The sequence below is a fragment of the Ovis canadensis genome, chromosome 6, assembly GCF_042477335.2.
Source record: "Ovis canadensis isolate MfBH-ARS-UI-01 breed Bighorn chromosome 6, ARS-UI_OviCan_v2, whole genome shotgun sequence".
NCBI lineage: Eukaryota > Metazoa > Chordata > Mammalia > Artiodactyla > Bovidae > Ovis > Ovis canadensis.
In genome coordinates, this window is record NC_091250.1 from 47,051,058 (window position 1) to 47,068,914 (window position 17,857).

The 17,857-nt window shown below is 38.9% G+C and overlaps 1 protein-coding gene across 1 annotated transcript in view; it reads right to left on the bottom strand.

The window, feature by feature from the left end:
• Positions 1–9,701: 9,701 nt before the first annotated feature.
• Positions 9,702–17,857, bottom strand: part of GRID2 (glutamate ionotropic receptor delta type subunit 2) — a 1,666,133-nt gene continuing 1,657,977 nt past the window's right edge. Inside the window, exon 16 of the mRNA XM_069593668.1 lies at positions 9,702–10,351. Coding sequence (XP_069449769.1) covers positions 10,193–10,351 — 159 coding nt within the window. The 3' untranslated portion in view covers positions 9,702–10,192. The remainder of the gene's footprint in view (positions 10,352–17,857) is intronic.

Below are 17,857 nucleotides of genomic sequence, written 5' to 3' on the forward strand. Positions count from 1 at the left end.
TGGATCACATGATGTCATGGACAAGGTTTGTTCCACAACTTAGATCTGCTGTAAGCTCTGCTCAGGACTACTTGCTTCTGAGTCAGTTGTCAACTGATAAATAAGTCAGAGCTGTATGATGTGTGCTCATTTGGAGAATCCAAAATCAAAAAAGGACTGCCAGGCATTATGCCTGTTCCTTTGGGCGTGTCTTATTAATAGTAGGTCGCATAGTTCTGAAATTCTAAAACTTCACCACTCTGGCAGGATCTTGGATCTTTGTAATGTACCTCACAAGGGTGTTTCTTATAAAGCTACTTCCTGCTCCCCAGGTCCAGTTAAAGTGATGTCATCAGTAGAACAGACCACCATGAGTTTCTGCAGAAGTTCCAGGTAAACCAAGTCCTTTTATCATGAGAATGTTAACATGACCCTACAGTGTGGAGATTCCTTAAAAAACTGGAAATAGAACTGCCTACGACCCAGCAATCCCACTACAGGGCATACACACCGAGGAAACCAGAATTGAAAGAGACACGTGTACCCCAATGTTCATCTCAGCACTGTTTATAATAGCCAGGACATGGAAGCAACCTAGATGTCCATCAGCAGATGAATGGATAAGAAAGCTGTGGTACATATACACAATGGAGTATTACTCAGCCATTAAAAAGAATACATTTGAATCAGTTCTAATGAAGTGGATGAAACTGGAGCCTATTATACAGAGTGAAGTAAGCCAGAAAGAAAAACACCAATACAGTATACTAACACATATATATGGAATTTAGAAAGATGGTAATGATAACCCTGTATGCAAGATAGCAAAAGAGACACAGATGTATAGAACAGTCTTTTGGACTCTGTGGGAGAGGGCGAGGATGGGATAATTTGGGAGAATGTCATTGAAACATGTATAATATAATATAAGAAACGAATTGCCAGTCCAGGTTCAATGCATGATACAGGATGCTTGGGGCTGGTGCACTGGGATGACCCAGAGGGATGGTACGGGGAGGGAGGTGGGAGTGGGGTTCAGGAGGGGGAACACGTGTATACCCGTGGTGGATTCATGTTGATGTATGGCAAAACCAATACAATATTGTAACGTAATTGGCCTCCAATTATAATAAATAAATTTGTATTTAAAAAAATAAAGCCACTTACTTAGGTTAAAAAAAAAACACGAATGTACTATTATTCATTCCAGGTGAGTGTGAACTGCTGCTTATCACCCTTCCTGCTAAACCCTCCCGATCAATAGCTGCATGATAAGTGCAACAGTTGCCAGGCGGCTGAGATGGGGCTCCCCCTCAGTTAGGTTCACAGAGGTCTATTATCACCTACTGTGATTCATCTGATTTTTGTAGGTGTCAGAGTGACCGATGAAATAGGGACATGGTGGAGACTGCTGCTCTTCCAGCTGGTGGTGCACACCTCTGAGAGTGATACTCAAACTCCAGGATTCCATCCCATGTGTGGCGTTTTTCTGATTCAGGATGTTGGAGGGAGTGCACTTTCAGAGCCTTTCACTTGGCCTTCAGAGCTGGCATTATAGCATCTTTAAACCTCTTCCTCTCTGACCTCCGCTCCTGTTGCCACATCCCCTTATTTGAGTCTGACTCCTGCCTCTTTCACCTCAAAGAACATTGTTATTAATCTGGGCACACCCAGATACTCCAGCATAATCTCCCCATCCTGAGATTCTCAGTTCAATCACATTGCAAGTCCCTTTTGCCATGTGAGGTAATATATTCACAGGTTCCTGGAAACTAGGATGTGGACACCTTGGGAGGGACCACTGTTCATCCAAGCGCACTATGCCTCTATTGTGTCCCTGGAAACACTGTGGTCTGTCAGCTATTGCCACAGATCCCTGGGGGTCAGGGTCCCCTATTTTCATTCTGGCTTAACTTCCTGGTGTAGGAATTACACCCACCTTGACACTGATGGTTAAATGGCACCATCTGGCCTCAGCTCTTCTGAAACCCTCTCATTTTGTCAACCCCGATGAGCTTATTCCATGGCAGATTTCCTGAGTGTTTATCCCAGCTAGAAAAGGACAGATTCACTGCATTTTCTTAACAATGATACTATCCCCACATTAGCACTTCCTTTTTGTTTAAAACAAACAAATTGACTTTGTTGCTTATTCCAGGAGCTTCCTGCAGGACCCACCAGCTTCATAGCCTCATAGCTTCAATAGGAAGCATCAACTGACAGTGTGCACCCTAAGACTGAGCTCCTCACCTCGAAACTCTCATTTTTCTTTATTCACTCTAAATTATTACATCATGACCCTTCCTTAGCCCTAGTCAACCTCCACCCTTGTCCCAGCATGGAAAGACCCACCTTAAACCAGATTTCACAGTCTCAATAAATATTGTAGTCTTACTTATCTCCCTGTGAACTGCGTTGTCAACATATTCAGTTTTGATTTAGTGAAGAGAGTTTCTTCTTTGGCTTTCCTTAGAAACATAGTAGCCAATGAATTCTCTGGTCTTAAGCATTAAATCCATTCAAGTGTATCCCTCTTTTATAAGACTTTCCCCCCCTTTCCTAAAACTGTGATGAAGCTGTTCTGGCACTTCCACCTTATTTACTGTAGGTCAATGTTTCTTCCAAGTTTAAGAAATCCATATCAGCATAATATTTGGACCTCTAGGATGTAAAATCCTGAGTTATGGGAATTCCCCTCAGTATTGCAGAACTTCTGGTATAGTTCCTTTGCTTCCAAAATAAGAACAGGACTTCCCCAAGTGGGCCATGCTGAGACTTGACCCTAGCTTTATACCTACAAACTATAAGGAAGGTGGAGCCAATTTTGATGAAGGCAAGTATTATCTGGTGAGTCATCTTACTCACGTGAGGTCTCTGAATGGTCCTCAGGCAAGGGGAGTTGACTATTCTTGAGTAAAATAAAGTGGATCACTTGAGGAGACCTAGATGGTTCAGCAGAACATAAAGGGTTCCATATATCTGCTTTGCATCCTCAGTTTCTTGCTTCTCTCTCGGGGTCTCAAGTTTAGCATAGCCAACTTGCCAGGGCTGTGTAGTAACAATACTCTGCAATTTGGCTACTCTCATAATAGGGCCTAATTCTCAGCCTGTCCTGGCATTACGTGTGGCTATCAGAGTTTTCTGGATTTTGCATTTGTCCTGGGGTGATGGCTGACTGACTTGAGCCCACCATTTTCTTTCAGTGGTGTACCTGTGGTACTTCACTGACATATCTGCCGTCTTTTACTGCAATCACCGTTACCATCTCTCTCACATGGCAGAGATATTACACAAGCTCAGTGTCTCCTCTTCCTGCATCTGGCTCCAGTTCATCACAGATGAGACTGTTAGCAACAGTGACCCTACAGCATGCCAGGGGTCACCGCAACCCACCCATTGCTAACAATACACCCTTGGCTGCTATCTGGCCATGGAGTAATCCACTTCCAGAAACCCATCTGAGGTTATGCTTCCTAGACCATTTCCAGCATGAATTATTTTTGTTCTGATTCTCCCCAAAGTTAGATCTTTAGACAAGAATTCATATTGCGGTAGGATGAGTGTTTGTTTTTAAATGATTTGTTAAGTTATTCATAATCTATGTGTATGTTTTATGTATATGTGCTATATTTCTCAATTAATTCCTTAAATCTCCCCTTGTCCTATGTGACAGGATAAACTGCAGATGAATTAAAAGTTAAATATAAAAATGAGAAATTATAAACATATCTAGAAAGTGATGTAAGTAAGTGTTTTACTGACATCAGGCTAAGTAAGCATTCTATGCATAAAATCACTGGAAGATGAAATAATTAATGAAATAATTTAAAATGTTAAATTAACAGTAATTTTAATAATAAAAGAGTTCCACAAACAATAGTACATAAAAACTGAAGGAACATTTTTCACATACAAAAAATCATAGAAGTTAAAATAAATGATAAATTGGAAAAAGTATTTGCAACAAGTTTTACACACAGTGAGTTAATAGACATAATATAAAAAGGAATTACTAAACTTGATAAGCAAATGTCTAGTTCCTGATAGAAAAACAGCCAAAAGATAAGAGCAGGTAGTTCATGAAGGAGTAGTAAAAATGATCCGTAAAGATGAAAAACATATTCAACCAGGAAATGCAAATAAGAACAATAAAAAAGTTCCAGTTAACTGTTTCAGATTGAACACACAGATACCTCCCTCAAACATCATTAATATAACAGAAAAAGGACACAAAATATATAAACCCATGGGACAAAGGAAATGGCCAAGAGACAATAACAAATGAAAGATGTCAACTGATTTTACAAAATGGAAATAGATGGACAAGTGATCATTGATTTAGCAGAACTGAGGAAGCCTATAACTTAGGCTGCAGGGAAAGCCAAGGAGAAGACTGATTCCTGCCCTAGTTCCCAGATGTGAAGTTGTTGGAGGCACCAGGTATCTGTAAAGGCAGGGTTGAAGGAGGAGACACAGCAACCTACTATGCTATTGGTGTGCAGGGAAGTCAGGGCATCTCGATGTTTCTAAGGCTCTTGTATCACCTCTTTTCATTCTAAATTGAGCTTCCCCCCAATAGAGAAGTAAACAGTAATGAACATTTCATTTACTTTCATGGATTCTTCCAAAATATTTTCATCAGTATGACTGTTACTGAGACAATTTTTGTATCTGTTTTAAAGACAGTATCCCTGGATGCATTTTGCACATAAGGTGGTAATAATGACACTCTTGGCACCATTTGAGTATAAATTTCAGAAAGCCTCTTTACAGGGAAGTTTCTGAGTCACGATTCTGATAAGCAGTTTAATTTAGGAAAACATAGTAACAGTTCTCTGGGATACTTTGTGGGGAAGACAACTTTCTGGAATTTATTCAATGAGTATATACTGAGCACTCTCTATGTGTGCAACAAAGCAACAGCAAGGCACACAAATGTATTACTTGACTCTTGCTAAAACCTGCAGCGGCTTCTGGATTCTCTTAGGTTGAAGGTCAAGTTCCTTAGTGTGGCATTTAAGACTCTGCATAGGTGGTTTATATCCCTCTAGGACTCTCCTTCCACCTTCCTTACCTTTGTTTTCAGAGCTGCAGTTCCTTGGACCTGTCTTCATTACACCAGTCACAGTGGCTTTTGGTTCTCAGGTGAACTTTGCTTTCTATGAAGCAGTGAAGGATGCTAGCTGGTCTCTCTGCCTGATGTGTTCTATCTTCCCCACCTCTATCCCCCAAACTTCTTCTCATTGTTCTTACTGTAGCAAAAGCTTTTTGCTTCTTCCTGTAAACCTTCTCAACTAGGTCAGGTTTCTTTGTTATACGTGCTCATTTTATCCTTTTCTTCAGGGAATTAATCGTTGGTAAGATTATTGGTTTGATATCTTTTTCTCATCCTGGAGTGTGAACTCCTTGCTTTTGCTATGTGATGTCTATCACTTATCATAGTATCTAGAAGATGGATGGCTTTCAGTGTACATCCACTGAAGGAAAGAATGTCTTCAAGGAGTTTAACTTTACTAGTTCCTTCAAAATATTGTTTAGTTGCAGCCAAATTTTGATCTAGTGAAAAAAAAATAGCATTCTCTATGCAGATTTTCAGCTTACAGAAATTTGGCTTTGTTGTGGTGAAGATGGGAAATTTGAGATTATAATTCCATTAGGGACTGCTGTGACAAAGATGGTACTACATCTTCCTGGTGTAATTTGTATATATTTTGTTTGAAATATATTTTATTTAAGTAAAGATCTACTTGCTTATTTGGTTTGGTCATTCTAGAATATTGATAGTAAGCATCAGCATCTGGTTCAGATACTAACAGGTAACTGTTAGCTTTGAAGAGTTCTTTATAAATTCAGGACTTTATAAAGACCATGAAAAGATTCCATAGAGAAGAACTGAACTGACACAAAAGACAAGAGCCAACTGCAATTGCCTAGGCAGTCAATTTCAGTGTAATTACCTATATATCATCTTGGAAAGGACACCCAGTGATGCTCCTCTGTAGTCACTTCCAGGCTCTCATGCTAGGGAGCTTGTGATCTCTCTAAGTACCATCCAGACTATCTTTTTCACTGTTAACCTGATGGCTGCAATCCACTGACTTCCTTTATTTCCCACACGTATTCGTGTCTTACTAGGTCCAGTTAAAAAAATCAGCCCTTGTTGACAACAGCGGAGGGTTCTTAGTCCGCTTGCAAGTATTCAGAGTTCAGTCTTTAATTACAAAGCTTCCCCCAGCTCCCCACCATTGTGTGTACTGGCCGGGTTCCATCTACTGCTGGAACTTCTAATGTGATTTTCTGAAAAGCCTGGCATTCCTGCCAGCAATGGGGAGTGGCTGATCTCTGCATTCAGATTCCTCTTTCTGCAAAACGCTGCCTACACTTTTCTTTTCTGCCCTGTGCATTGTACCTCACTCGGCAGTGTGTCTGCATCCTGATGCGGGGCAGTGAGAGAACTGAGTGCCTCTGACAGAGACACAGTTTGCAGATGAAGGTTAAACTGCGATGCTCCTTGTGTGTCACGAGTAAACATCCCCTTGGCTGTCCTCGTCTGGTGTTTGGCTTTAACTGTTTCCAGCTCACTAACATGTAACCTATGAGGGGATATCCTTTCCCTCTCATATAGCCTTGGACAGGCAAGGACAGACAAACTATTAGTCATTCATTTTTATTACCAATTTTAATCACCAAAGAAGGAATTAGAATTCAACCAGGGAAATTATTTAATGAGAAATTTTTATTGATAAAATAATTTATCAAAGATTTATGAAAAAACTAAAACTCTCTGAGAAAGCAAATTATGTCAACCAAGATCATAAAAGGTATGTCTGTGGGTGAGGAAGGGTTTTCTATTTTGGGTTGGTTATGATAAGAGAGATCAGTGATATTCAGGATGTTACTTCTGGGAAAAAACCAACAAAACAAAACTAGGATGTAATATTGCAACTCATAAAAAAGGCTACTGTAAGATAAGCATGGCGCGGCTGTAGGTGACTCCATTTCCTGCCCAGTCGTATTTGTCCTGATACCAATTCCAACATCTTAATCTGCTTCTCAATTTGGATCAGTCTATTCTTCTTTCTCAGTTACCATGACCTGAAGATCATCTTGTTTCATATGCTTGGTCTGTCATTTCAGCAACAGCTTTTCTTCCTGGCATGGGCCTGCTCTCCTCTGGGTCCTCTGGCTCAGTGCCTCTGACCTTGGGTGGCTGGGACTCTGAGTCTCCCTGGCTCTCTTCCCATAGCAACTGGTGACTGCAAACTATAAAACACTGTTTTAATTATCTTCGATTTTTTTTAAGTCTTAAAATGAAATTTTAATGTTACCGCCTAAAGAAAGGATTTGTGAATTTCTCAGTTCACTGAATTGGCATATTAGATTCAGCTATTCTGACATATAGCTAGGAGAAGACTGTGAATTATTTTTCATCACATTTAAAAATATTTTGGAAATTGACACAATCAATGTTTTTCCTAAAATTCCTCTTTCCTTTTCTTGAGAACCCAAGGAATGAGTTATAGTTGAAATTTCCTATTTCAGACTTAAGATCTTACTTCAGAGATTCTAGGATGCTAATCCTGTCTCATCTTTTGGTATATAATCATCATTCCCTTCACTCAAGAGATCTTTTATAGAAACTTTATGCTGTCCCTGGAGGTACATGTTAATATGTTCTTAGCTTAGGAGAAGTATATTTTCTGTAGAAAGATGAAATCATTTTTTTTCCCTTAGAGCATGGCTGGGTATCAATGGCTCCAGAGATACTTTATTTAGACTTCTACTCAGGACCAAAATAGAGTCAGTGTTTCAAACTGGGATAGACTGCTTCACTGAGATTAGACTCCGATTAGATTAGTCAATCCAAAATCCATTTTGAATCACCAGAAACAGAAGGCCAGGCTAGGGCTTGGCCATGTGGGTAGGGTAAGAAACAGGGGTGAGAGTCCTCATTGGTGTGTGTGTGTGTGTGTGTGTGTGTGTGTGTGTGTACATGTGTATAAGGGGGATATATGAGACTTGTAAGCCAGTTGGCCTTAGGGATAAAGTGTGCTTAAAGAAGGGATGTGTCACCAAATCTTTGCTATGAATGAATGTCTAGAATTTTCCCTTGCCAGCTCAACTATACTAGGTTGAGTAGTCAGGGGTCACTTGTGTTTTGTTTAAGTGGGTCAGTGTCTCCTTGTAACAAAGTCTTCTCATTCTGTCTTAGGAGATAAGCTCTCCATTGGCCTGGCTGGTGATTTCTTTAGTAGCCAAAGCCTAGGGGACTCCCTGAATCATGGCTATCTGTTTAGTTCTCTGGGCTCAAGAGAGACTTCTCTACTACGGCCTTGGGGAAAGCCTTCCATCAAGAGGGCTGACTGGTGTCTAAGTCCAGTGGTGTGTTAATGATGGGATGGCTATATGGCAATAGGGCCCTGGCTTTGCTCCTCTGAATTATATCCTTGTCATTTTGTGAGGCATCAAATTCCTTAGACTGAAGCCAAATATCCAGGAGGGGACACACTTCATCATCTTTGTACCATTCACTTGCATGAAGGTGGTAAGAAACCTTTTTCTGGTAAATTATAATATTGTATTTGGTAGGGAGGAGGAAGAACCCACGGAAAATGAGGGTGATTAAAAATAACAAAGCTACATACATTTTCACATACATTTTCACTTGATTCTCACAACAACCCTGTGAGGTAGGTATAGTACATGTTTCCAATTTTACTTTGCAAAGAAAGACACCAAAGACTAGAGAGTTTAAGTGATTTGCCCATAGTCATGGTAAGTGCCAGGACCCAGACTCCAAGCCATGTCTTCCAACTTCATAGCTTGATTCCAACTATGAGCAGCTACAACCTGAGGGCTACCAGTTTGATGACAGAATGGGGAAGGCGCTTAGTAAGAGAGTACCTAACTTACTGAAAAGTCAGGTGGCTTAGAAACAATACGTTAGTAACCAGAATCCATATGATCACCCCTTGCAGGGGTTCCCCCGGGGACTGCTGCTTGTCGGCTTGAATTTTTTGGGTTGCTTTGGCATATCAGGAGATCATCTGAGGCAACCTGGGCGACTAGGAGCTTCCTGGGTGGTCCAAGAGGAGAGATGAGGGAGTTCTCGTGGTCACCATCATACTGGCCTAGCACTCACCATGCTGTTTAACTGTCTGACTTCCCCGTTAGAACGTAAAGTTCTGAGGGGCAAGCACTGTAACACAGTCACCACTGAATACTCAGAGGTCAATGTTCTGGGCACATAACATATCATCAATAAGAATTGTTTGAATTCACAGGGAATTAAGATGCTTCATGAGATGTTTCCACACTTTACTTGTAAGAGATTGGTTTGCCCAGAAGAGGTATTATAGATGAATGTGGCGCTGGGTATGGGGAAAACTCAGTTATTCTGATGGTGGGTAGTATGTACAGGCACTGCTATTCCAAGGTGTCGTCTCATGATCCAAATGATCTTTGTCTACAATGACAAATTTACCAGATGTGGATTCAGACTGGTAGCTCTATGTTAGTCACAAATCCATGCAGATGTAGGTTTTTGATGGGCACTGGGAGGTAAAGGCAATGTCTCTTGTCATGGAGAAAGATGGTTCATTTTGGTAAATATGAAGATACTACTGTTTTAGTAATATGGAGAGAGCTCTGTGATAAAATTCTCCAAAGATATTTAATCACAATCACCAGTGGCTCGATAAAGTCTGGGAGAGGCCTCTGTCTTTTTTTTTTTTTTTTCTGGTTCAGTTCTGCCAAGGCACATTCTCCTCAGTCCTCCATGTTGGTCTTCTTGACACTTGGCCATCAGAAGTCCCAGGACCCACAGTTTATACCATTTAACCTTGAACTGGTAGAAGCTGGAGGACAAAGCTGCTGTGGTCCAGACTTGGACCCCAGTGTGAGTGCTCCTGACAAGGACACATAGGCAAGAAGTCCACTGCACAGAAGCACCCCTCCAAGATGAACGGGTTGGCTCTGGTAAGACCCCACAACCTGTGGCTAAAAGCAGTAGTCACATTGTTGCTCTTCTATGAGTGGATTACAGCAAAAATTTGTGGATGTCACAAGCTGGTGAGTTCAACTTCCTTGAACTGAGAAGGAATTTTTAACTTAGGATATAATACATCAGCTCACCAGTTTAGGGCACTCAGGATCGAGTGGGTCCTGAAAACAATAGTTGGTAAAAGGTCAGCAGCCCTGGTGCTGCTAGAGGTTACGGGTCATCTAGAGGTCCTCCCAGTTGTGATGACTGGTGCAGGCCATGACTGGATGCCTGGCTTCTCCAGGTGCTGGTGCCAAGCTGCAAACATGGTCTTAATGGCCAAGCATTCCTTCTTTCAGATGTTGTAGTTTCATTCTGCAGGGATGAAGCCTGTGGGAAATAAAGCATAAGGGCACATCAAGGTAGAGCTCGGATAAGGTCTGGTTTCCATGGTCTTACCTCTAGGAATACTGCATTAGCTCCACTTTAAAGGTCCATTGTAAGCAAAGTGGAGCTTAATGACAGGCATTGCAAAACTCATAGGACTCGTAAGCACCCAAAGAAAGCAGAGCATATTGCCTGCTGGTTCCATAGAATCTGTTTCAGGAAGGGGCTTGGGGTTCACCCAGGATACATTGGGTGAACTAGATGAGGCCTTGGATATCTTCACCAGAAAATAAAGTCAGCATCACCCTCAAAGGAGAGTCAGTAGAGATTTCTACCAAGTTGGTCTTGGTAGACCTTCACACACAATACCCTGGGAAACTGTCTCCTTAAATCTTGAATCTCTGATCTTGACTTTTAATTATAGTTATAATTTTATAGCATAAACTTTAAAACACTAATAATTAGTGATTAGTATGGGGACTTCCCAGGCAGCACAGTGGTAAAGAGTCCTCCTGCCAATGCAGGAGATGCAAGAGACCTGGGTCCGATCCCTGAGTCAGGAAGATCCCCTGGAGTAGGAAATGGCAACCTCTCCAGTATTCTTGCCTGAAAAAGCCCATGGACAGAGGAACCTGGTGGGCTATAGTCCATGGAGTTGCAAAGAGTAGGACATGACTAAGCACAATCAATGATAAATATATAAATCTTACTAAAGTTGGAACCTCTAATCAAATTTGATGTTGTTAAATGCATTTTAAACAACCCACTTAAATAGATGCTTTAAAGAAAAGAACTTCCCTCTTTCTTAAAATCCAAGGGGGTAGACTTCATAATTCAGCCTTTGAATAGAAGAATCATATAAATTTAGATCAACAGAAAGATCCTTGCATTAAGGCACAAACCAGGAAGCTTAACTTTGGGCAGCTTCAAGGGATCAATGTGATCTTTCCTGTATGTTCTTGTTAGAATTTGTGCCCCAATTTTTTATCAAAATCTTTGCTAATGTTATAGAATTCAGAGAAGAGTAAATGTTTCTAAAAATTATTAGTGGATTGTTAGCACTTACCAGTTAATTGAGTTAAATAACCAGTTATTTCAGCAATGCACATGGTTTGACTAAGCTGAAAATAGAAATTGGCTCCAAAGACTTTTGAAGATATTTCCCAAAGTAAGCTCAGTGAACACTAATTCCAAGAAATGGGTTTTGTCATTAAGTAGATTTGGGGTACACTGAATAATTTCTACTTCTTTTGAAGACTTAAGTAGACTCATTTTACATACTCTAGGAAGTCTTGTAGTAAATAATCATTCAATGATGTTTAATTCAGTATATCACCAACACTTCTAAGTTTTGAGCAATTTTTATTAGCATTTTGTAGAACTTGTAGAACAAAGCAATTGTTCCATTTGCTAAGTGGAACAAATTTTAGTGAATTCTGGACTAGAAAGTAATGTGAAAAATAATTATTTTTAAATCCACACTTTCCCCATTAAAAATAAATTAATTACTAATTATCTGTTACTACAATTGTTTTAGAATCAAGTTGGCTTCTTTGGAAAGCAGGAAATAAACTTGCCTAAAACATGAATTCTGCCCTTAACAGGCTCAGAATCTGGTTAGAGAGATCAGTCTATGATACACAAAACAATATCAAATAGCAGAAAAATCCACAGAAGCAAGCACTAAGTTAAGTAATGCAGATTAATAGGTATAGTAGTTCTAGGGATGAAGATGAAGTGTTGGAGTTATGAAGGAAAAGACCATGGAGGAGGTGAGACTGGTTTTGTGGCCATAGCTAGAATTTTGACAGGTCAACAGCAATTTTACTTAAGGGCAAAAATACACAAACTTTGAAGGCCCTATAGCTCCTGGAAGCAGGAAATAATGTGACAAATAATACTTGTTACATTGTAGTCATTTAATTTTAATGTATCTTGAGGCCTTCCTGCTCAAAGACAGAATGTTAGACAGCAGTGTAAGTTTTTTAAAAAAATGACTCCTATACTCTTTCAGAGTTCTTACCTGGTATATTTTAATAAGCTGCTTAATTATCTATTGTCTGTGATAAATCTAATTGATGACAGGGAGAATATTTTATTTATTTGCATATCTTTGGAAACCGGTTATCCTTGCATCCCTGACATCTGGTCCATGGTAGGCCCTCAGCGAATATTTTTTGACTATGTGAGGAAATCAATGAAAAAATTATACAACAGAAAGTAGGGAGGGGTTGTATGTATACATAAAGACCGTTTCACTATGTAGTACGGCAGAAACTAACACAATATTGTAAAGCAATTGTACTCCAACTAAAACAATTTTTTAAAGAATATAAAAAACCCCTCTAGATAGTATATCAGGAAATAATGAGTAGAATTAGAATGTGTAAGCTATTGCAAACCAGGCAGAGGAATGGGGAAGAAGGAATCAATACAGATTTTTAACAGTGGTGGACAGAAAACATTGTTTGTGCAAAATCAAACTATTAGTGATATACAGGGTGGACTGAAGTAAAACTAGGTCAGGGGATCAACTGAAATTATTGTTAAAGCAATCTAGTTACAAAGAAGAAAGGTTCTGAGACCAAGGCTCTAAGAATGGAAGAGAAAAAGGCACAATGTTGAGTGGATGGATCTCTGACTGACTGATAAGAAAGATCAAGAAGCATGAGTGAAAGATGATTTTTTAGAGTATAATAATAGCTAAAGCTTATTTATTGTAGGTTATGCCAGGCCCTTTGGCTTAGTCTCTGATTCAATCCCATTTGTTCCCTACAGCAATCCTGGGATAAGAACTATTATCGTCTCTGTTTTCCTGATAAGAAAATAGATTAGACAAGTTCAGAAATTTGTTCGAAGTTACACTGTTAATAAGTAGCAGAGTAAGTACTGGACGAGGTCCATCCCACCTCTGAGCCTGTGTTCTCAGCCCTGGTCATCTGGAGAAGGGATGGATGTTTATTCTTTTCACAGAAGCATTTGAAGAAGAGATGGGTTTTAGATATTTGACTTTTGAGATGACTGTGAGATATATTATTGGAAAAGACAACATTCTATTTCCTGCAGCTTGCGCCTTGATTTAGTAAATGGTCGGCTTTTCAAATGGTTTATTAATGTATTGTTTGAACTGTACCCTTGTCAGTCCTGTGGAGAAGGCCGTCCCCCTGTGAGAACAGAAGGCCTTAGGAAGCCAGGAGGTGCCTAGAGAGGGCCCACCTAAGACACTGGCCTGGACTTGTGACCTGAAGGCAAGTCACTGTCTGCTAAGAGGGCCTTCACATCTAGGGGCGTCACGGGGGACCAGCCTGAGCTTCAGCTTGTAAACCCTGCAGTTAAAGGTCAATTGTTTGAACTGCAGGATTCTGAGGGCCACGCTGAGGCTGTGCGGTGCTTTTCTTCCTTTTCACTTTGACCAACTCACTGAAGCTCTAATGACTGTTTGCCTTGGAGATATCACACGCAATCCCTGGTGTAGAGTATTATGTTGTTTTGGTTTTTAATCTTCAGGAAAGTGTCCATTCCACTGTTGTATTTACACTTTGCTGTCGTTTAAATGCTAACCACAAACAAGGTATGCAAAACCAAAATTCAATCACATAAAATCAGATGGTAAATTTCAGTGGTGTATTTGAGATAAGGCTGATTTTTAAAGATAGAAAAAAAGTTGCATCAAGACTATCAACTTTCAGAATTGTAACTCCTGTTTGATTTTTCGTTGTAACTTCTGTTTTCCTCTCTCTTGCTCGAGCTCTATCTCAAAGATGGTCTTTCTGGGTAATTCATTGTTGACAGGAGAGTGGAATCATATAATTTTATTTTGATATTACTGGTGTATTGGAGAAGCACACAATTGCTTCAAACTCCAAGCTGTTTGAAATTTTGAATGATTTTATTTTCTTAAGAAAATGGAAGAAAACTGAAACAGAGAAGGCATCCATGAATGAGCTGAAAAAACCACTGAAGTTCTGGCTGCACACTTCGCTACATGTAAACAGGGCTCGGGGACTCTACCTTTTCATTCCAGACTGCTGGCTGACTGAAACTCTTTGTTCAAGTAAGGCCATGTGGGAGCCATGCTTGGCACTGCCCACTAAGAAAACCTGAGACCTACATGTGCTTATGACACTTTGAAACATCTTTTAAAAAAAGTTTAGCTTTTATATTGAATATCAATTAACTAAAGCAACACATAATAATTATTATACTATAATGATAGTATACAAGTCATCTAGATCCACTCAAGTAAAGGAGAAATTAGAAAGTCTCAGGTAAGCACAAAATAAAAGATCATAATATTGATAGACACACACTACTATTCAATTGATTTGTATTAGGAAACTAACATCAGCATGTTAGATTATAACTTCTTATGCATCAGAAACAGTCTTGAGCCTACTGTTTATAATAGTCATTCTTGATAAAAAAAAAACTCATGCTGAAGTTCTAAATGTGCCCTTGATGTAATATTTCTAAATCTTGCTAATAAGTCTTTTTGATCGTACTTTCTCTCACTCTCTCTCTCTTTTTGAAGTTTATCTCTTCCCATTCACTGTTAATTTACTTACCTCTGAACGAGCAAAATTTAAATGACGTTCCGTTGCAGGACTAAATGTTGTCAGACCTGACATTACACTTTCTATCTATAGAAAATTTGTGCAAACATTTAAGATCATGATTCCAGTGGGATAGTAAAATTTGTCGGAATGATTTATTAATTGGAAATACTTTTGAAGAACACTGAGAGTCAGAATTTAGGGACATTAATTTCAAAGATGGAATTAGCATAGGCTCAGAAAATGTTTCTTTTATTTCCTTCTTTTTTCAGATCATTTACATTTTAATTGTTTTTTTATTTATCATATAGAATCTATCTTGTTGCAGAGATTTAACCAAGAGTTTTGACCCTGAAATAGTAAACATGTACAAAATATTCCAAGTAGGAATGGAAAATCTCACATGCTTTATGATAACAAGTACAGAAGATGTGCAGCATAAATGTTACAGCAAAGATGTTAAAGCAATGCACAGTTAGAAGATTTTGATAAAAACATTATAGATTAGTTAAGTGAAAACCATGCTAAATTTATTTCTTCAGGGCTGTAGTAATTTGTGTTTTTAAGTGTTTTTTAAAAAAGTCTTGTGGGGTAACAGTGATACTTCATGGAATCTGTTCCTTTTTATGTATATACACAGCGCACTCGCGCACACACACACACACACACACACACACACAGAGTCAAAGTCAATGGCAGTGGGTGGTTCATGTCAGGGCTGGTTTTGACGCCCCTCTCCCGGAATAAGATAAATGTAAGTGATGAAGAGCTCCTGGGGCTGGTTGAACTCATTTTGTATTCAACACTCTGCCTGGCCCCTTTCTCATCTCTTTCTTGCTCTCTTTGTATGTTCAAGCCTACTTGAGTTTCTTTTTTCTTTTGAAGAACTTTGTTCTTTTGATGTGTTTCAGGGCACGCCCTGTGGCAAAGAGAACTTCCCAGGAATCGGAAACATCAGCACAGAGGTCTGAAACAGTCACTGTGTAATAGAAAGATGCGGGCCCAGAAGCTAGGTTTTCTCTCTCCAAAACAGCACCAGGGTACATCAGAAGAACACAAACATCCAATACGGCCTACACAGGCGATTGTATTAAAGGGACACATACAATGAAATGTAAATGCCGATCAGGCATTTGGTGAGATTTTTAACCCGGATTGAGCCCATGAGAGTAATTTAACTTGAAATGTGTCTATATGCATTTGCACATTTGCTCATTTACCCAAATTCCCCCTATGATTATAAATTATCTTGTTTCACTGCTGTTATGGCATCAATGTGTCTGCGATTTTTTCCATGGCACATGGTCCTATTATAAAATGATGTGAGAAAGTGCAGTGCTTTAACTTCCTGTTTATTTACGAAGTTGAGAGAAATGCTGCTGTAAGTATTGTAAAACGGGTTAGAAGGCACCATCTCTATTAGTAACAGAAAGTGTAGATAGAAGAAGTTAATTATTTTATATGCTATATCAGTATTTCTATTTTCATAGATTAAAACTATTTAAATAAATGTGTTATGTTTTATTTAAAATATCTCTGTTTACTCACATATTATACTTTATGTGGCAAATCTTTCAGGACTATGTCACTGAATTAGAACTTGGAACTGAAAATAAAAAAAAAACAGAAAATAAGGAAAAACAGTGCAGTTTAAATTTACACATACAACAGCTTATCAACTTAAGACCTTCCAATAATAGTTAAATTCAAATTTACTCAAGTCTCCAAAAGAAGCCTTTTATTTATAAAACCAAAACAGCTGGAAAAGCAAACTTATATATAAAATTGGTAGTTTATTGAGTTAGAAAACCAATCTACATTAATTAGGTGTATTGTTTACTTCTGTTTAAAGGAATTCATTCGCCTACTGAAAAACAGAATGCTACTAACTGAATAATAGATTTAGGAAAAATCTGACCAGCAAACAGTTGATTGTTTTCAACTAAATTAGATTCAGTTTAATAAATGCATTGAACACTGTTTATGTGTGTGCTAATGACATTATCTATTGATTTCTAGGAAAATAATTAGTGGTTTCACTGAATTCATTCAGCATTTTCCAACACATTTTATGCTTAAATGGCAAAAATCAATCAACTAATTGCCACAATTTCTTTTAACTTTGGTCTTTATATCCACAGCTTTGAGAGCAAGTGATTTCTGAAATGATTCAGTTATTCATATATCAATAAAATGTAAACTTTTAACAATAATATGGGAGGATAATTTTAACAAATTGGGAATACTATAAAAAAACTTTTATAACCACAATATCTCTCGAGTGTTTTCCACATGTATCTGGGTTACAATTTGTAAATATTTGTATAAATATCTATAAATAACATATAATTTTTTTGATAATAGTACATACTGGAGACTCACGAAACATGTTTAAACACTACCAGTTTAAGGGGGCTGTTTTATTTAAACCAAAACCAAATCTTAAATACAATACAAAAATACATAGAAGAGTGCAAAAGAAGGACTTTTATCTTTCTGATGCACGTATACTAATCCTGCACCTTTACTTATTGTTGCATAGCATTGCTAGAAACCGGAGGCTTCCAAAGTATTTGATCCTAACTTTGATAAGATACACAGATGCATAACAGACATTGCAACACTTTCCAGCTTTGTGGCAGTGACTGCATGTGAAGGGCCACGTAATGTCCTCCTCTGGTTTATAAAGGTCAGGGGAAGCCACAGGTTTTGAAGGAGCAGCACACAGCGGCCCCAGTTTACGCAGGATCACTGCTGCGGCACAGCACATCAGCTGCCCCATCATATGTTTTAATGATGCTAGAAATCCTGTTTTTCCATAGTTGCAGTTGTTTTCTGCCTCTCCAGCTTTTCTGCAGAGGTGGTATCTTTGACCTATAAATAGAAGTCTGGCGTGCCAGGTATCTGACTCATGTGTACTGTATACTAACCCCAAACGAGGAAATACAAGTGCTTT